This window comes from Abramis brama (genome assembly GCF_963993115.1).
Source record: "Abramis brama genome assembly, chromosome: 5".
Lineage (NCBI taxonomy): Eukaryota > Metazoa > Chordata > Actinopteri > Cypriniformes > Leuciscidae > Abramis > Abramis brama.
This window is the reverse complement of record NC_139967.1, coordinates 23,372,730-23,386,818: the sequence shown is the minus strand read 5'-3', so window position 1 is coordinate 23,386,818 and position 14,089 is coordinate 23,372,730. Positions and strand designations below refer to the sequence as shown.

The following is a 14,089-nucleotide window of genomic DNA, read 5'->3' as shown; positions in this document are numbered from 1 at the left end:
CAATTCAGTGTTCATTTAGTTGGCAAATAAGTCAAAGTTGACTTCAACAACATTTTGTCACTGACGGAAATGAGATGATAACTAAATAAAAAACAGTTTTTGATGGCAAAAACTCGAACGAAAATCTATTGACCTTTTCGTCAATAAACAAGAATGAGATGAAAATGTTAGGCATGGACGATTTGCGAAAAAGTATAAATCCTACAATTAATCTCTTTGCATTGTAGGGAGGTTAAATGTGCACATTTGAATGGCAAAGTTCCCGACGGGTTAATAGCATACACTTGCTGCATGTCTTAAAAAATGTCTGTGAGAAAGAGAAAAACAGACATATGAATAAATTTCACGTCAAGGAAAACGAGACCATTTATAAACCGTGTCGAGCGACAAGCGTCGGGAAAACAAAGAAATGTAAAATACAATACAATAAGGGCTCGAAAATAAGGACTGCACCATGGCCCGGGACAGTTGAAGGAATTGACAAAAAGTTGATCATGCATCTGCACGTGTTTTGCTCATTGAATCCATAAAGCAATTTTAAGCTATTCAAGTGCAAGAAGACGTGAAAGAGAACTCAGTTCGGGACGGTTTACTGTGTGCTCACACGAAGCGCTCTCTTGGACTCTCACTCGCGCACTAGTGCTGAATTGAGATCGTGCTTGAAAGGACAAACACACACAAAAAATATATCAAACTGTGAGAATTCATTTAAACAGTCGGTTATGTCTTGTAGTGAAAATAAACAGTTGGGAGAAAATCGGATGTGTATCTTTTAATTTCAAATTTGTTTATTATTAGGATAAACCCCTTGAGATGTATCATCTCGTTTTCGAGGGGGTCTTTAATGATGAACGCAGGAAATCGTTAGAAGAACACAAGGAAATAAACAACACATTACATACAGACAATAGGGTGTGTGCTGTATAAGCAGGAGATAACAAAAAACTAAAGACACAGCTGATAATTAGAAGGACCACGCTGGAGCTGACGGAGTGCAGAGCTAGTGCAGAGCTGGGGCAGAGCCGACGGGCTGACAGGTCGAGGTGGAGTCAAGGGCCTGGAGGACTGAGGTTAAGCTGGGGAAGCTGAACTGCTGTACGGAGTTAGCGGTGGGGTCAGAGCACAGGAGCTGGACGACACCAGTGGAGCCGGCGGGTCCAGGGGACTGGACGGAACCACTCAGGATGGGAACGGAGCATCCAGACAGCCGGATGAGACTGGCAGGGAAGTCGTCGAATCGAGGGTGGGGACTCGGGAGGGAACTGGATTCGCGGACCACAGGTCCGTAATGCAGTGGCTCGCTCCTGGCTCTAGGATGGATTGGACAGCACACCTCGATTCCGGGATGGCCCAGGCGGTCGGCTGTAGCGCGTGGTCTGAGGTAGGCATAGGCATGGGCTTGGGCTCCTTTTCTGTCTCGCAGATGGTGATAGAGGAACCGCTGTGCAGCAACACCCACCCCGGGTACTCCACCAATGTCTTCCGCTCACAGAGGAGGAGGAGACGCAGTGCTGGTAAGTCCATTTATTTTTGTGCTTTTAAGGTCGGTTATTCTGTTACGTGTTGTAAGCACATAACACAAACGAACTAGTAATATTTTAAACAGTCTTTAATGACAAATGCAGGAAATCGTTAATAAACTCAAGGAAATAACACATTACATACAGGCAATAACCGACTGAGGAGTGAACTGAACAGGGAGTGTATACGCAGGAGATAACAATGAACTAAATAAGACACAGATGATAATTACAAGTAACCATAGAAACAAACAGGGAAATAATCAGAAACCAAGGAAACTGAAACTAAACAGAGCAGGAAAACAGGAACTAAGGAAAACAAAACAGAACATCAAAATCCAAGTCCATAACCGTGACACTTACTGTGTTTTTGACATGCACAACAAGAGTAAAGCCAATTTTGCTATTCACAATACCAGTTGAAACACAATAATTGCCTTTTGTGTTTATATTGATAACTTGCCAAGATCGGCATTTTGACCAAAAAGTGCATTTGACTGTTCACACGCGGTCACATTACCACAAGGTAATATTAGCACAACTGTCTAGTGCTGAAATGGGGCAGTTCATGACAGTTTATGGGGGTAAAACAATACCAACTCCATTCAGACTTCTTTTTAGTAATAGGACAATTACAGTAAGTGTTGTCTTGCTGACCTCCGCACCACAAAAAAGTAAATATTATATAAGAGCCCATATTTTAATTTGTAGGCTGTTATCTCAGAAAAGATCTCAGGCAACAAAAGACACACTAGTCATAGTCAAGCTCTTTTAAGCCAGCGAACAATAATAATAATGTATAATATATAATTATAGTATAATAAAATAGTACTATTATTAGTATTGTATGATAATACTAATGATAAATACACTCAGCTAAAGGATTATTAGGAACACCATACTAATACTGTGTTTGACCCCCTTTCGCCTTCAGAACTGCCTTAATTCTACGTGGCATTGATTCAACAAGGTGCTGAAAGCATTCTTTAGAAATGTTGGCCCATATTGATAGGATAGCATCTTGCAGTTGATGGAGATTTGTGGGATGCACATCCAGGGCACGAAGCTCCCGTTCCACCACATCCCAAAGATGCTCTATTGGGTTGAGATCTGGTGACTGTGGGGGCCATTTTAGTACAGTGAACTCATTGTCATGTTCAAGAAACCAATTTGAAATGATTCGAGCTTTGTGACATGGTGCATTATCCTGCTGGAAGTAGCCATCAGACGACGGGTACATGGTGGTCATAAAGGGATGGACATGGTCAGAAACAATGCTCAGGTAGGCCGTGGCATTTAAACGGGGCCTAAAGTGTGCCAAGAAAACATCCCCCACACCATTACACCACCACCACCAGCCTGCACAGTGGTAACAAGGCATGATGGATCCATGTTCTCATTCTGTTTACGCCAAATTCTGACTCTACCATCTGAATGTCTCAACAGAAATCGAGACTCATCAGACCAGGCAACTTTTTTCCAGTCTTCAACTGTCCAATTTTGGTGAGCTCGTGCAAATTGTAGCCTCTTTTTCCTATTTGTAGTGGAGATGAGTGGTACTCGGTTGGGTCTTCTGCTGTTGTAGCCCATCCGCCTCAAGGTTGTGTGTGTTGTGGCTTCACAAATGCTTTGCTGCATACCTCGGTTGTAACGAGTGGTTATTTCAGTCAAAGTTGCTCTTCTATCAGCTTGAATCAGTCGGCCCATTCTCCTCTGACCTCTAGCATCAACAAGGCATTTTCGCCCACAGGACTGTCGCATACTGGATGTTTTTCCCTTTTCACACCATTCTTTGTAAACCCTAGAAATGGTTGTGCGTGAAAATCCCAGTAACTGAGCAGATTGTGAAATACTCAGACCGGCCCGTCTGGCACCAACAACCATGCCACGCTCAAAATTGCTTAAATCACCTTTCTTTCCCATTCTGACATTCAGTTTGGAGTTCAGGAGATTGTCTTGACCAGGACCACACCCCTAAATGCATTGAAGCAACTGCCATGTGATTGGTTGATTAGATAATTGCATTAATGAGAAATTGAACAGGTGTTCCTATTAATCCTTTAGGTGAGTGTATAACAATTATTAATGTAATTGTTTGAATGAAAAATGTAATAAGACAAAAGTGGACCAAAGAAAGATTTGTTTTATTATTTAAAATAATATTATTCTTGTCATTCTACCAATGTGAAATATAAAGCTATACCACATAATCTATAGTATAATTTCCTTCCTGATCCACATTCATTTAAAAGAAGTACATATTGTTAGTTAACATTAAACTGCTTTATATCATATACTGTATATCGTATCGGTCATCAGTAACCTTGCTCTTTAGACATCTGCTTTAGCAGTGGTTGCGATGGCATTTGTGTCTAGTATGCATGCATGTTATCGGTGTTGTGTCGGTATTTGCTTTGGCACATGACGCACACAGGTGCAAAAGCTGAAACAGTAGAACTCCCGATTAGAGCCAGTCACTGCACAGCACATAATCAAAGCCAAAACCACCTGCCAATCAAACCGCTGCCAACTGGAGCCAATCATGGCAGTGGAAAGCGGAGTAGGTAACCAAAGCTGGAGTCGGCAAATGAGAAAGAGAGAGAGAGAGAGAGAGAGAGAGAGAGAGAGAGAGAGAGAGAGAGAGAGAGGTGCAATATTGCTTTGTTAGAAGCTACTAGAATGGAAAAAGGAGAGGGATTTCACATATAAACTACTGGTGTGCACAGCATAGCCCAATAATGAGTAAGATGGAAGGAATGAACGAGGGGGAGAGAGAGAGTGAGAGGTAGCATGATCAAATGAAGGAAATGCATCTCGTTCTGAACTCTAAACCACATCAAAGAGAAATGCTGGCAATCTCACAGGCTTTATACTTTACACACACACACACACACACACACACAAACACAAAAACACACACACACACACACACACACACACACACACACACACACAATATAAGCTCTGAATTTCATGAATACCAACAACAGTTTTTTTTTTTACCTGAACGTTTGGTACGATGAATGACTCTCTCCAGCCCTTTTGTGTGCTCATCCCTCCATCTGCTCTGTGAAGATGAAGGAATACGTTTTTTTTTAATACAGTGCAGAAGAATAAAATTAATTCATGGAGCCATTTCAAAGCATTTTACATTTTAACTCCAGCTTGAGTTTGAGCCAAGACATGATCAATGACACTAATCCACTTCTTCATAAAATAAATGTCACCATGTAAATTAAACTACACATGCACACACACATACACACACACACCTCTGCTAAAAAGACAACACATAATGAAGAATGTGTGTGTGTGTGTGTGTTGAGAAACCCTGTGGATTTACAGCAGTAAGACATTCCATTTGTATGATCTAGCACACACACAAAATCACGTAAACATAATGAATTATTTAGAAAGGAAATACTTTTCTTATCATTATCTCACATATGACCTGAGTAATAGCTCTGCATGCCTAAAGCACACACACGCACACACACACACACGCACGCACGCACACACACGCACACACACACACGCACACACACACACACACACCTTATCATAGGTCCTATATTCAGGGATAACTATCAGGTCAGGATACTTCAGGTCAGTCTGGAGGTCCCATGTGTGTTTATACACAGTGAATGAAAGGTTGAGAAAAGAGAAACTCTGGGTCAGTTGCAGTAGCACATATCTGTGTCTGTGTCAGTAAGACAGAGAACATAACCCTGTCGCGCTTCACAGTAGAGTCACGTTACAGACCTAGACTGCCATTGTCATCTTCATTGCAGTATTGTTGAAGGGAAAGGAGTCTGAATTCACACACACAGACTCATTGAGCGGGGTTAGCGGGGTCATGCAGCTGTGTCTGGGTAAAATTTGTGTTATTTATGTGATTAGAGAAGCCACTAAATCACAAAGTTCAGCCCCAGAGTGCATTGGGTGTCATGTGTATTCACGTATCCATCTAAAACATTGACGTGCGAGCGTGAACATGAGTTTGTGTGTGTTTTACAAGTAAGATGACACTTTTAGATCTGTAAACACCTTGCTGTGTTTTTTAATCCACTGTGTGTTTGAAATCAGACACTGTACACCCGTCTTCCTGCCAGAGGATGTTCCAGCCTTTGGACATGATGTTCTGGCTCAGAGTCTCTATGTGTGTGTGTGTGTGTGTGTGTGTGTGTGTGTGTGTGTGTGTGTGTGTGTGTGTGTGTGTGAGAGAGGGAGAGAGGGAGAGAGAGAGAGAGTGAGAGAGGATTGAAAACATTTCTCCAAGCTTACAATGATCTGCTTATTTACAATTACGATCAGCAACAAAAGAAAGAGTACGCAGGTTAAATTACATGTCAGACCCTAGAAGTTAGCCAAATCTGACAAAACCTGCATTTGGGGACATCCAAGTCGCCATCCTAACTAAATGGGATTTAAATAATGTGTTTCTAATATTAAACATGCAAAATGTTTTCTTTTAGGCGTATGGTTTGGGTTAATGTGCACTGTGCAGCAATTATAATTAGTTTGAAATATAAACAGTAGAATTCTATGGTATGTCCTCATTTAGCAAGACGTGTGTGTGTGAGAAATAGATTTGTGCAGTCTAGACCTTGTAACTCGAGTCTAGTGCGAGACATCTCATCTGTCTCTTTTACACACACACACACACACGCACTAAATGAAACATTGTACCCATTTTAACTGCACACCAATCTCTTTCTCTCTTTAACGTAATTACAAACTTTGTCTTACTGCATTATCATGAGAGATGCACAACTTTACAAAAAAAGTTGTTCACATTAGTAAATGTAAAGAAATTGATCAAACCTTACAATAAAGACATATAATATTACAAAAGATTTCAAATAAATTCTGTTCTTTTGAACTTTCTACCCATTATATAATCCAGTAACATTCAAAACATGGATCACAGCTTCCACAAAAATATTAAGCAACACAACTGTTTTCAACATTGATAATTCTAAGAAATGTTTCTTCAGCAGCAAATCAGCATATTAGAATGATTTCTGAAGGATCATGTGACACATGATACAATACAGCTTTGCCATCACAGGAATACAATTACATTTTAAAATATATTACAATAGAAAACAGTTATTTTAAGTTATTTTCACACTATTACTGTTTTTACTGTACTGTTTATACTGTACTTCTTTCAAAAACATAAAAAACTAAATCTTACTGACTACAATCTTTTGAGTGGTAGTGTACCAAATACATGAATTAATATGAACGAATTGAACCTTATTGTAAAGTGTTACCAAAACACACTAGAGGACACAAAAGCGAGAAAGAGAGATTTGTCTTTTCGACCACCCACAAACCTGATTGGTCAAATGCTCCATCAAGCTAAAATTGCTTCCCTCAAACGTGTGTCCGGCTGTCCGCATGTGTGTACATTTCTCTGTGCTTGTAAAACATGAGATTGTGAACAGATAAACGCTGCTGCATGATGAATACGTGCATGTGATTAGTTTGTCAGTTGTCACTGAGGACAGATAAACTCACACCCTCATACGTACACACATGTAGACTCACACATACACATGTGTTGCTCTGTAACAATATTTATAGTAAGGGTACACACTGTATGAGGCCTAATTTATTTCTGTTTGAATTGTATGACATAGCGTGTTGAAGAAGTTGTGTATGTGTGTGGTCTGAGCTAACGGTAGCATCTATTCCACTCATACTTATTTTGACATTTTCCATTCTTTCCACTGACAGCCAGAGAAAAACGACCTTTTTAATCAGTCTGACCACACACACATACTCGCAACACAAACACAACAAAAGAAAGCGTGTGTATATCACATTAATACACTGCACTTTATTTACATTTTTCTTGTTTTTCTGATACACTAGGGGCAATTTTTTTCCAAAAACTTTCCCTCTACACAAACAGTTTTAACCTGTTGTTGACCTGTTCAGACAATCTTCACATTTAAACACTTCTCACAATGTAATTAGGGCTTCTTATTCTGCTATTTGTGTCTTAGCCCCTGCAGGTCACTTATTACTTGGTTATTAACTGGGTCCAAAATGCTATATGTTTGCATCATCAACGTGACTACCATCGCTACAGAACTCTGGAGTAAAGCACAGCAACATCTCAGTGTTAAATATTTGATTTGATTCTAATATTTAAACTGGGCATATTTTGGATATATTGTCAATTTTGCTTACACATGGAGAAAAATACTCTCTCATCTAATGCTGTAAATAATTCATGGACCCTTATAATTTGGTACATTACAAAACTACTATTAACATTTATTCAAACATATTAATCAACAACTAAAAACTGCTATGTAGATATGGACTTTAAATTGCAAATAATTTCTTGTGCAAAACTATAATTGTTGTTGTTGTCACAGGTGGTTGCAGGAAGCCAGATGAAGAATAAAGTTCCAATATGAAGTTTAATGAGGATAATAAAAATAATAATCAGACAGGCAGGAGCAACACACACTAAATGTAGCATAGACCGAACACTGAAGGACTGTGAGGGAAGAACTTAAGTAGTGACTCGAAGAAGATAATTAATGATGTGCACCTGAACAGAATGAACTAATAACAGTAACCATAGAAACAAAGGAGTGGCAGAAAAATCAAACAAAGGAACACATGATGTGAATGAAAACAAACTAAAAGTCCATGATAACTAAGACAAACTGAACATAACTGTGAAAGTTAGCTATAGATGTAAAATGAGCTTCAGTTGAAAATCAATAATGAAATGAAATCAGTTATAAACCCATGAACGAGTAAAGGCCCGGGTGTAAGCCTTTCAAAGTATACTACTTTGGCCATGAGCGCAGAAAGACGTGTCTGGCACTTTGTAGAGTATTTTGTTTTCAAAGCGCTCAAGCCACACGCGCTGCTATAAGAGCACTGTCCGCGCACTCACAAAAATTGGGCTGCACGCGGACGGGGTGCGCGGACGTCCGCGGACCCTCTTGATGATGAAAAAGGGTAAAAATCTTCTAGTACAAGTCTAGTGGGTCAATGTTTACCGGATGTAAATGACTCATGTGTTGTACAGGTTCAGCAGTCTTGCGCTGCACTGCCACTGACGAGACGAGACGATATGGGTAAAAAATGAAAGTGCACATCTCTGTTGCCAGATTCATGCTACTTGCATTGCCATAAACTGTGATTCAGACTTGACTGTTTTTTTTTCTTTTTCTTCTGTCTGTCTTTGTAGGACTTGATTAGTTTCAGGGTGGTTTGCAAAAAATGTTGGCTTGTATGCGAACACTTCTTGCGAATGCAAATCCCTCCATGTTCATTTTTCACTTTCATATAATTACAAAATATATGTGGCTATTACAGGTTATTACATAAAGCCCACGAGTGGCTCACTGACACGCACTTGAGTTTAGAAAACCACTTTCACTCCAACCAAACAAACTGAAATGGACTTGGTTCCGAACAAAAGATCTATTATTAAAGCACTCATTTATTGTGTTTTTATCAGTACGAGTTTGTTTTTTTGCAAATCATATCAATTATCACTTCAGTGGTGAAACCCTGAAAGATCAAATGGTCAACCACTACACAAAACCAGATGTACAATGAACGACATTAAAATATTTCAATAAACCATCCACATATTGCTGATTGTCCATTAACACAAATTAAACACTGATGGGCAGAGATCTGCTGACAAAATGGTGTGATAAATCCTGAATGTTCTAGAAGAAAAAGGGAAAGAAATGTCAGGATGGATTAACATGTTTGATAGTTTGACATTATGACCCAATCACAGAGCAAGACAGCACTCACTTTGAGCAGATGTTCTCATTGTTGAGAATAACCACAGTCCTCCTGGACCAATGAAGCTCACTTGACATCATACAATTAAACTCCTAATGAGAGATATAATCCTCCAGAGACACACACAAGTGTGTGTATGAAATGTGTATGCAAGTGTGAAGCTGAATCAGAGTGTAATCAAATAACATTACATATGAATATGTTTCATTGACGTGGACAAAAGAGAGACATATGCCTAGAATCGACTGGAGAATCTGACAGACTGCAGTGGTAGTTTAGTGGTTAAGGATCTGGGCCTCTAGCTGAAAGATTGGAAGATGTATTCCAGGAAATGGAGAGTTTCTGAGATCACAGCCAGCTCTATCACAATTACAATATTGTGAGAGGCAGTTAATCCTACGTTGCTCCAGGGAGACCATCTCACGACCGGTCAATCATAAATCACACGTCATTACCATCATTAGACAACCATTTGCAGCTATTTAAGCCAAGAGTTTAATAATAAAAATTACACAGCTAGAACCTCCATAAATATTGACAATTGAGTTGTCTTCTCTCCTTTTCATATGAGCACAAAAGCTTCCAGCACTTCAAGGACATTTACCCCCGGTTTCAAAGACAAGCCCAGTCATGGACTCAAATGCATGTTTGAGCTGTTTTAACTGAAAGCAAAACAAATACTGTGATGCTCTTTTTTCGTGCGGATCTATCAATTTATTAAAAAATGCATACAAAAAGCAATTTATACATACAATGACTATGACAAACCTAAATTAAATTATTAAATATTTTTTGGGGGCCACAATGTCAAAAATTTCAACTATCCTAAAACCATAATGAAGAAACAAATGCCTGTTGACATAATATTTATTATTATTTTTGACACACAATAACAACATGCACTTTTTTTTGTGATTATCTCACACCTAGAGATATATTATATGTCGTTATGGTTCATTTAGGTAAAGCAAATGGCTTTAAACAAGTTCGATGAAGTTCTAAAAGGGTTTAAAAGAAAGGGCTCTAGAGTTTGAGCAAAGTATGTCAAAGTTGTTGAACAGTTTGTCAGGTTGCGAATGAGAGTGAGAGACCTTCACAACAGTTAATGATGTCACTCCCTCAGCGGAGGGATCTTTTTACCGTGGCAATCTGATTACAGCTCTGCTTGCTTTGGCTAAAGAGCACATCAGAAATCAAATGTTCTCTGGCAAGAGTTATATTTTCTCAAACACACACAAACACAAAGTGTCTTTCCGAGCACACGAGATACTGACTGGCAGTTCAGAGCGGTGTTTGACCTGATAGGAATGTGGACTTGAGTTTGATACAGGACGACTTTTAAAGTAAAGCACACACGTCCATCTTATAATGTGTGGCTTGAACATGCGAGTAACAGTATGTCATTTCTCAATATGCTAACAATGGTTACAATGGCTGGCAGTTTTGTAAAAGACACACATAAAGGAAAAGTGCCAGACCTTATGTGACAGTGGTCTCAACATGTTCTCACCTCATAAGCGGTGAGTTTCTCCAGTTAGAGGCCAGTGACACACACACACACACACACACACAGCACGGACAGCTGGATGTGGCTTTTTACTCGTACAGCTGGAGCCCATCTGGGACCAACACTGGATGAGATGTGCATACACACTCACAAACACACACATACACACAGGCACGAAAGATGCAAAGAGTGATAAACTCTTCATCACTAGGCCTTTCTCTTCTCCTCTCATGTTATATCCTCATGTCACCTTTTCTTCCTCCAGGAGGAATGCTCTTATTATCATTATGAAGATAAAATAACCAGATAGTCTATTAATATGATTTTATTCATAGGTCTGAAATCCAAACTATGAGCAAACCTTTGGAGAAATCTGGATAGATGTACAAAAATGGAAACACAAGACAACCTTCTGATGACCCACTTGCTCTTCGGTCTGCAGATTTCAGTGTTGAAGCTGATCAAAGCATGTGTTCCTGCTTTGATACTGCTGTTAGTGTTGGATTCATTTCCATCTGTCTTTTCATCTATTATTGCTCTATTTCATGTTACATCCCACGGGAGAAAAAAGCATTATATCATCATTCCATCATGCAAATAATAAAATAAAATATAAAAAAAACCCTAATCTCCAATGCAGGCTGATCACTATAAATGTGTCACGGACATGGCGATGATAGCTTGACACAAAAGAAAAGTTGGTAAGATGCTATCAGATCACATCAGAACATAGACTGATAAAAAAAAAAAAAAAGTTACAATAGATTAAACGTACAGTATGGGATTTTTTCTCCACTAGGGGTCGCTAACCTATTTACAATAACAAAGGCGTAGTTTGATGACGCAACATTTGCTAAGAATTATGGATCTTGTCGTCAACGTCAAGCCGACCGATCTAATAATGTTTATGGATGACTGAATACATCGATGTTTTTGTCATGACTATGATATGAAGCAGTTCGGGATTGCTAAGAGACAGCTATCAGCTCCAAACCGCTCCAAACGCGACGCGAGTCCCGCGGATATAAAAGGAATATGGACATTTCATTCTACCGAACTACACGCAGAATCACTACTCACAGGTCAGTTTATTAGACAAATTAAACTTGTGAGGTAACGCAGCGCTGTTTCACTTGGTCTAACATTACACTATCACACTAAACTGCATTTGAATGTGTTGAAATGTCACTTATGTGTTAGTTTGTCTGTATGAGACTAACGTTAGCAGTAACGTTAAGCTAGATCAACATTAGAATAACATACAGATCATATTCTGACATTTTATCATTGTTGAACTATATAACATTGATTAGTTTTATGTAAATGTGCTCACCTGTTTAATAAAGTACATCTAGGAGCGGTCGAAGTCTCGGACGTGGAGCTCTCGTTTATATTGTCTATGGGAGCTCTCGGCATCTCGAAAACACCGCGCTGATATTGATTCTCGTTTTAGTTCTCCTTTTTTATCCAAAGTCTGCTTGCCATGGTCCATAATGTTTGAACGAAACAACAACAGCGTGCAGATAGACATTGCGAACTACAGTGGTCCACGTCTGTCGTCTTGGTTACTATCAGAGGGCTCTGGTTCATAGCTCTGGTTACCATGGCAGCACGAGCGAAAACCAGGGACAACGCGGATATGACGCCATTGACTGCGACATAACGGAAATAAAGACACGGTCCGTGTCTTCGAATTAAAATATTAATTTCTCTGGATTTAGAAGTTAATTGGAACTGTCGGGATAATGTAAATACACAACTTTAAAAAATATATAACATAGATATAGTGATTTTTTATATTTTTAAAGCAAAAAAAAAAAACATATTGTGCCTTTAAACAAAAAAAATATGGTCCATTTTTCATTCAAAATATACATTCTGCTGATTTTAGGGTGAAGTATATTTTAAGGCTGGGTATCAATACAAATTTCCGGATTCAATTTGGATTCACAATCTCTTGATTCGATTAGATTTCAATTCCAAAGTAGAGAAGGATTCGTCAGACTAATTAGCCTAAAAACAGTAACTCCTAAGTTTGTGAGTCATTCTGAATAATTTAAGAGGATCAGCTCAAAAGAATCAGACTTCACTATATGGACGTAGTGTCCGTGACGTCACCTGTAGGTTTCTGAAAAACGTTTTTGAAGCCTAAAGTGGGCGTGGCCGACCGTCGCCATCTTGGCAGCGCATCACTCCCGAATTTATTTATTTTTACAGTCAGACAATTAGCTGAGGTAACGTGACGGCTAACAGACAGCAGACAAACGGCTAATGATGACTAATGACCACAGCAGCGGGAATCCACCTGTCACTCAAAAGTGGACACCCTTAATTATGCAGAACTTTAAGGCTTAATATAATGTAAACGGATGAGTTATAAAAAACTTCACACCCCTCACAGTTGTCATGAAGGGCAAAATTAGCTGTATAGACCAAAGCCACTTTTTGCTCCAGACTGTAAACACGTTTTTTTCTGCTGTAAAGTTGGGCATTTCAACATGGGGGAGATACAGATTTGACTCACTTTTGCAGCCAGCCTCAAGCGGCCAGTCGATGAATTGCTGTTTAGTTCACTTCCGTGTTGGTTTCAAGAGAGAGACAGGGAGGTTGCCGCTTGGTTGTGCTGTATGCTTTTGATACACTAAAAATAATCAGTTCATAAGAGTCATTTGTCTGTCAATTGAATGACAGACTTTTGTGTTGTTAATTATTATGCATGGCCTGCAAGGACAACTTAAAAGAAAGATGCATTTTGTTGACATTATTTTGTGGCATATGCTCCGTTTATCAGGAAAATCAGGCAAAACATGACTACTTTCGCCATGGGGCTGTATTCAGCCATGGAGATGTGCCACCTTTGAGGTAAATACTGGCATAGATTTACCAATAAAATATTGATCTGAGGAAATCCTGTAGCTTCACTCTCCAACACACACACACACACACACACACACACACACACACACACACACACACACACACACACACACACACACACACACACACACACACACACAGTTCAGTGCAAGCTTTAACATCCTAAACATTAAACAACACACCTACGTAACCAAAACAATACCTGATATGAACAGTACGCTTCTGAAGTGAATCGCTACGGTTTAAAAGCTCACATTCACACTTAGGCGCATACACTATCTCTGGCCTGGCAGAAGATCAGTTTCTGACTGACAGAAAAAACACCAAATACATTAAACAATGGCTATGAAAACACACAACCCCAATTAGAGCTTTGTTCAGCAGCAAC

General features: G+C 39.3%; 1 protein-coding gene across 1 annotated transcript in view; it reads right to left on the bottom strand.

Annotated features, from left to right (window-relative positions):
* eda (ectodysplasin A) overlaps positions 1–14,089 on the bottom strand; it is a 40,785-nt gene that overhangs the window by 7,742 nt on the left and 18,954 nt on the right. Inside the window, 1 exon segment of the mRNA XM_084115060.1 lies at positions 4,524–4,587. Coding sequence (XP_083971186.1) covers positions 4,524–4,587 — 64 coding nt within the window.